General features: G+C 69.3%; 1 protein-coding gene across 3 annotated transcripts in view; it reads right to left on the bottom strand.

Annotated features, from left to right (window-relative positions):
* Window positions 1-463: 463 nt before the first annotated feature.
* LLGL1 (LLGL1, scribble cell polarity complex component) overlaps window positions 464-5,938 on the bottom strand; it is a 23,228-nt gene continuing 17,753 nt past the window's right edge. For 2 of the 3 annotated variants that reach the window (XM_026083261.1, XM_026083260.1), the window contains exons 12-23: window positions 5,658-5,811; window positions 5,092-5,196; window positions 4,336-4,628; window positions 4,050-4,203; window positions 3,559-3,712; window positions 2,930-3,213; window positions 2,247-2,511; window positions 1,954-2,068; window positions 1,648-1,742; window positions 1,271-1,394; window positions 1,003-1,082; window positions 464-705 (exon numbers count right to left, since the gene is read on the bottom strand). In XM_026083261.1, the coding sequence (XP_025939046.1) occupies window positions 1,004-1,082; window positions 1,271-1,394; window positions 1,648-1,742; window positions 1,954-2,068; window positions 2,247-2,511; window positions 2,930-3,213; window positions 3,559-3,712; window positions 4,050-4,203; window positions 4,336-4,628; window positions 5,092-5,196; window positions 5,658-5,811 (1,822 nt within the window). In that variant the 3' untranslated portion in view covers window positions 464-705; window position 1,003. Of the gene's footprint in view, window positions 706-807; window positions 911-1,002; window positions 1,083-1,270; window positions 1,395-1,647; window positions 1,743-1,953; window positions 2,069-2,246; window positions 2,512-2,929; window positions 3,214-3,558; window positions 3,713-4,049; window positions 4,204-4,335; window positions 4,629-5,091; window positions 5,197-5,657; window positions 5,812-5,938 lie in introns of all 3 variants that reach the window. The other variant, XR_003256257.1, reaches the window with a different exon arrangement.

Consider the following 5,938-nt stretch of genomic DNA (forward strand, 5'->3'; position numbering starts at 1 on the left):
TCCCCCTGCGGGGCTTGGGCATGTGCCCACCCTGGGGAGCAGGACAGGGCCTGTGCTGGGCCCCCCCCGGGAGAGGGGACAGTCCCCATCCGGCAGCCTGGAGCCTCCTTGCACGTGCACAGGGATCGGGACTGTAAACTGCAGGGAGCCGGGCATGTAAACAGAGACGAGGGTCCGGGGCGCCGTGCCCGAGGGCTCCCGGCCTCCCTTCGCTTCATGCCTCCGCGAGGGGCCAAAACCAGCTGCCGGGCGCAGGGCGCCGCCTCCGCCGCCACTGCCCGCGAGCCCCCGGCCCTCGCCGCAGAGCCGGGAAGCAGCATCCCCCGGGAACGGGGCGCTGGAGCAGGGGATAAGTTACACTCGACCGTATAAAAAAAAAAATATATCTTCCCCGGGAAGAGTTTGTGCCACGTGGCCCCGTGGCGAGGGGCCGCCCGAGCCAGGCGCCGAGGTGCACGGGGGGGGGGGTGCGCGGCCCCCGCGGATCGGGGCTGGCAGGCTCCGGGGCCCGTCGGCGGAGGCCGAGAGGGAGGCGTGGGGAAGGGAGGCGCCGGAGCCGGGGGCGCGCCGGCGGCCAGCGCGGATGTTAGAGAAGAGGCGAGTCTACGTTACGCGGAGGGGCGCTGGGGAGAGTCCAGTCGAGTCGCGCTTCCCGGGAATCCAAGCACTGAGATGGGCTGGGGAGGCCTCAGGCGCCGGCGATCCCTGCAGGCAACGGAGCCGCTGAGAGCCAGCTGGAAACGGGGCTCCGGAGCCCCCTCCGAGAAGGACTGGGGCAGGGACCCCACTCCCCGGACCTGCCTTTACCTTCCCCGCGAGCCCTTTGCAGCCCTGCGGGACTGGGACGGTCCCGGTATGGACCGGACCCTGGAAGCACAGTCCGAAACAGCGCAGAGGTCCCCACGCTGCCCTGCATCGCGGCGGCAGGACTGGATTTGCAGGTGTCCCCACAACGTGTCCCCACGGCCATGTCCCCGCCAGGGACAGGAGCCCCTCACGCACCTCACTTGATGAGGATCCCCGCGGGCCGGGCCTCGTCCTCGCTCGCGTTCCTCAGGTTCCTCTCCGCTTCCTCGGAGGACCTAGGGGCAGAGGCTGGTGAGACGCAGGCCCGGGGGCTCGGCCGCTTCCCCGCAGCCCTGGCAGAGCCCGGAGCGGTTTGGGCACCGCCAGCTCTGCGGGGGTCCCAGCAGAGGTGCGGCCCTAGGGCTGGCTGCTGGCAGAGACCGTGCACACTCGCCGCATCGCTGCCCCCCCCCCCCCAACTTACGCCAGGAAATCCTTCACTTCCTCCACGGTGATGTCCCCGGTGGTGTCCAGCGGGTTCTCCATGCTGCTGTTGGGGGAGTCGGCGGGGCCGGGGGAGAAGGCTGCCTGGTGCTCCTCGGGGGACCCTGGGAGCCACGGGGACGGCAGGGCTGGTGGGCACCCGCAGCAAGCGGCCAGGCCCGCGCCAGCCCCCAGCCCGTCCCTCCAGACCCGTTGGGGTGCGGCCAGGACGCCGAGCGGGGTGACCCTCCAGCCACCCCAGCGCGGCCAGCGGAGACGGCAGGGGACTGCCTGCGAACCCATCGAACGCCGGCCCCGCGTGCCCAGGGCCCCGCGCCCTTCCCCTCCGCGGCGCCCCCGGGGTGCGGAGCCACTCACGGTCGCTGTCGGCAGGGGAGTGATTGGCCTCGGGGCTGCGCGGGACGTGGGTGCCGTTCACCTGCGGCAGCTTCGGCGTCGCCGTGAAGTTGTTGCTGGAAGGAACCAGGGTGGGGGGATGTTGGCACCGGGTAACACGAGAGCCCCCCACCCGGGGCAGGGCACAGGCACGTGTCGGGGTGCTTCCCCAGGCGGGGAGGGGAGGCAAACACCCCCCGAGCTGCAGCAAACTCGCGTCTCCCCCCGCAAGCCCTGCACCCCTGCAGCGAGTCCCCGGCGGCGCAGCCCATCCGCGCCCCAGCCCACCTGAGACAGGAGGTGTCCTGGAGCCTGGAGACCTCCAGGGAGCACAGCGGCTCCGTCACGTTCCTGGTGCTCAGGGAGAAGCGTTCAAATTCGGATGGCGAAATCAAGTAGAAACCTGGAGGGGGCAGAGAGCGTCAGGGACCCCCCGTGGTGGCTGCAGAGCCAGGGAAGAGCAAGGCCAAGGGGTTTGTACCAGGCGAGCAGGGCTTGGAGACGATGCCCAGCCCGAGACGGGCGTCCCCCCAGCCCCAACACCACCAGGTGAGCCACCAGGCCCCCACACGGCCCCTCACCTTGGCCGTGCTTGGTGAAGACGCAGGAGGCGATGCCGCTGATGTCCTCCTTGCGGATGCAGCCGTAGTGGACCTGGGGCCGCAGGCCAGGCACCGTGAAGATGTGGATGTCGCCCAGGTTGGTGAGACAGGCCAGGCAGTTCTCCGCGTAGTCCTCGGAAGTGGCGCTGGCAAAGCTCACCAGGGCCACCTTCCGTACCCGGCACCCCTCGTGCGCCGTCAGCTTGAACTTGGTCTTGGCGCTCACCTTGGGCAGCGTGAACACCTGGGGCGGGCGAGAGGAGCCAGCCGATCAGCCCTGGCTGCGACACCCAGCTCCCACAGAGTGCAAAAACCCTCTGGATTTCACAGGGCATCAGAGCAGCCTCCCACCGCAGCAGCCCCGGAAAGCCCTCGGCAAAGGGTTGCATGTTCCCCAAAGAGCCAGCACCACCCAGACAGGGGCAAGAGCCCCCCAGGTTTCAGCCGAGGCATCTGGGCAATGCCCAGAGACACCCCAACCCTCCTTGTCTCCTCCAGTTTCTGCTTTTCTGGATCACTCTCCTGCGTCCAGTGCTCTGCACCCAGAGGAGGATGCCCAGAGCAGACGGGGGCACGTTGCGGTGGGTGCAGGCAGAGCAGCGGCTGGTCCCATCCCCGCCGCAGGGAGACGGTGCAGCACCGAGCCCAGCCCCAGTGCTTACCTTGAACTGCTCCTCCGAGGAGATGAGCATGGAGTGGCTGCCCTGCATGTCGGGGGCTTTGGCCAAGTCCCGCGAGACCTCATAGGGCTCAGGCAGCGGGTTCCCCCGCCCGTCCAGCACGGCGATGGCCACCACGGGCGCCCGGTGCATCAGCTGGATCTCTTTGCCCAGCACCGCCTCCACCGCGCGCTCCGAGAACTTCTCCTGCGACGGCACCTCCAGGGCGTAGGCGAACACCGAGCCCGAGTTGGTCCCTGCCCACATCGTGGGGCCGTGATGGGCCGCTGCGGGGACGGGAGGAACAGCGGCGGCATGAGAAACCAGCCTCCCCACAGCACGGCACCCGTCAGACCGGGAAGGCCCATCTCGGGGGGGGGGGGCTTTTCCCGAAGCTGCCTTGGCAGAGCGGAGACTGGGAGGTGAAGACAGCAACCCTCATGCTTCAGGGCCAGCACTGCATGAGTCAGGCTGAAAACCCCTCCTGCCCCGTAGGGCCACCAGCGCATGGGTCCAACCCTGCCGGAAAGCCCCAGCAGGAGCAGGCAGAGGGGAAGCAGCGAGCTCTGCCAGGGCCAGCCACGGACGGGGTGGGGGAGTTCCCAGCCCACACGGGGGGCCGCGGGCCTTACCATCTCGAAGGAAGGTATCCGCGAAGTAGAGGCAACGCACCACCCCCGAGAGCGAGTCGTCCGCCGAGCGCGGCTCGATCCGCCTCTGCACGGGCGTCATCTCCACCTCCGGGGGCCCTGCCTGCTCAGCCAGCTGCGCGTTGGCTTCCTGGACCTGGGGGGAGACAGCGGCTCAGCCGCGGGTCGGGACGGCAGCGGCCGTGGGAGAGGGTGCGGGAAGCGGGGCTGGGAGAGCCGAGTTGGACCCTGCCACGTCAGCGCCGGGCAGGTTTGTGCGCGAGCCAGAGGGGCCGCTCAGTAACTCAGACCTCGCCTCTAGATACAGCCCACCGGGCTGCAAGCAAGCGGAGGGGAGACGTGGTGATGTGGCCCCATCCTGCTACACGGCAGAGGAGATCAGGGCGAGGAGCAGCAACAGCCGTGCCAGAGAGGCCGGCAGGGCCAGGCCCCGGGGCAGGGACGGTGCAGGGCTGGCCCCACTCTCTGCCCACCTTGCTGGACGGACTGTTGGCGTTGACCCTCTTCTTGCCCGACACCCTGCTCTTGCGGATCCGGCGGAAGGACTGCCGCAGGGACTTCTTGAGGGACTTCACGCGGGACAGGGGGCCCTCCATGGCCAGGGAGTCGTTGGGGTGCAGCGTACACCTGCGGGCACAGATGCTGCTCAGCACAGCTGCGGGCGTCATCCCTCCAACCTAGGGATTGTCGGTGCCTTGCCCACCGCCAGCCAGCGCTGAGCACCTCTCCACCGGCGTCCCGCCACGCTCCCCCACGCACCTGGCCAGCACCGGGTTGCGTCTGTAGTAGTCGAAGAGGCCAAAGCCGTGGCTGGTGCCGAAGGCCACGAGGTTCCACTCGGAGTGGAGCGTCACGGCGGTGACGGCGGCCGGCGGCACGCACTGCACCAGCACGCTGGGCTGGAAGCCGGGGGCGAAGGCCACGGGACCGTTCTTGGGCGCCAGCCGGTCGTGGCCCTTCCAGGTGAAGCCCTCGCGGTCCTGCAGCAGGTCGACCGTGGCCACGCTGACGGCGTGCTCCGACTTCTCGTCGCTGAGCTCCATGACCAGCACCTGGAGGGGACGGAGGGAGGCAGCCAGTTGGGAAGGCGCCCCAGCCCGCGGCCCACCGTACCCTGGTGCTGAGGGTGTGCTGCCTGTCCTGCTCCCAGCACCCGCCTCGCAGGCGACTGGGGCTCCCTGCAGCGATTCTGCTGTGCCCACGTGCAAGGGAGGGGGCCAGGACACACTCCGACCGTCCCACCCTGGGGACGGCAGCTGGCTCTTGCTGCCCTGCTGCAAGCCAGGGGCTAAACCCTGAGGTAGGAGCCAAACTGAGGTCCTTCAAGGATGGGCACAGCTTCCCCTGTGCCCACCTCGGTCACAGGCTGATGTGCCTCTGTGCCCTGTCTCAGCTCTCCGAAGAAGGAGCTCAGAGATGCCAAGCACAGCTGGGCAGAGATGCCTAGCAGCTCCCGGGCTCTGTGCCCATCCGCTCCGGCACAGCACGGCCCCCCGCATTGCCGAGCGGCCCTACCTGCCCAGCAGTGCCAGCCACCACCATCTTGGCCGTGTACTTGCACAGCGCGATCTTCTGGATGCCCAGGCGGGGGTCGTCGCTGTAGGGATCAAAGCAGCCCACCTGCGGGAGACAGCGGCACACGGCGCCTTCATGCCGCTCCGGGGCAGACCCCTCCGGCGGCCGGCCCTCTCCTACCCCCAAACCCCTGGCAGCCCCCCCAGCACGCTGCAGGGACTGCGCAGCCAGCACGTATCGAGCTGGGACGCTGGGACCCCGCCGGGCTTTGTGCCCAGCGAAGAGCAGCCAGGGCAGGACTGCCCCACACGTCCCCATCCCTGTGGGGCAGGCCCAGTGCCCCATACTGGGGCAGAGCTGCAAGACGGGACATGCAGAACAAGGGTCCCTTGTGTCCTCGCTGGGCATCAGGTGGCAGCTGTCCCCTGACGAAGGGGACACGTCCCCCGGAGCGCAGCTGGGACAGCTCCTGCAGGCTCATCCTCCATCCCTTCCCACTGCCCCCCCATCCCGGCAGCCGGCCAGGCGGGTCGGAGCGGCGTGTCGCCTCGCTCCGGGCACGTTACCTTCCGGAAGGGCGGCCACTCCTCCTCGCCGGCCTGGTTCAGGCTGTCGTTGTGCTCGCAGTCCGTCTGGAAGATGTTGGCAGTGCCCAGCTTGTAGAGCGGCTTCAGGGACACCCCCGAGGCGTCCCAGAACCGCACCGTGCCGTCCTCGTGCCTGGGGACGCGAGGGAGGCCGCGTTAGCGCGGGAAGGGCCGCCTCCGTCCCCAACATCTGCCGGGCTAACAAGACCTGCCTGTGCGCTGGCGTTTGGCTCCGCGCGGCCGCCGCCGCCGTGCCAGGA

This window comes from Apteryx rowi, unplaced genomic scaffold (assembly GCF_003343035.1).
Source record: "Apteryx rowi isolate R43461 unplaced genomic scaffold, aptRow1 scaffold_6, whole genome shotgun sequence".
Classification (NCBI taxonomy): Eukaryota; Metazoa; Chordata; class Aves; order Apterygiformes; family Apterygidae; genus Apteryx; species Apteryx rowi.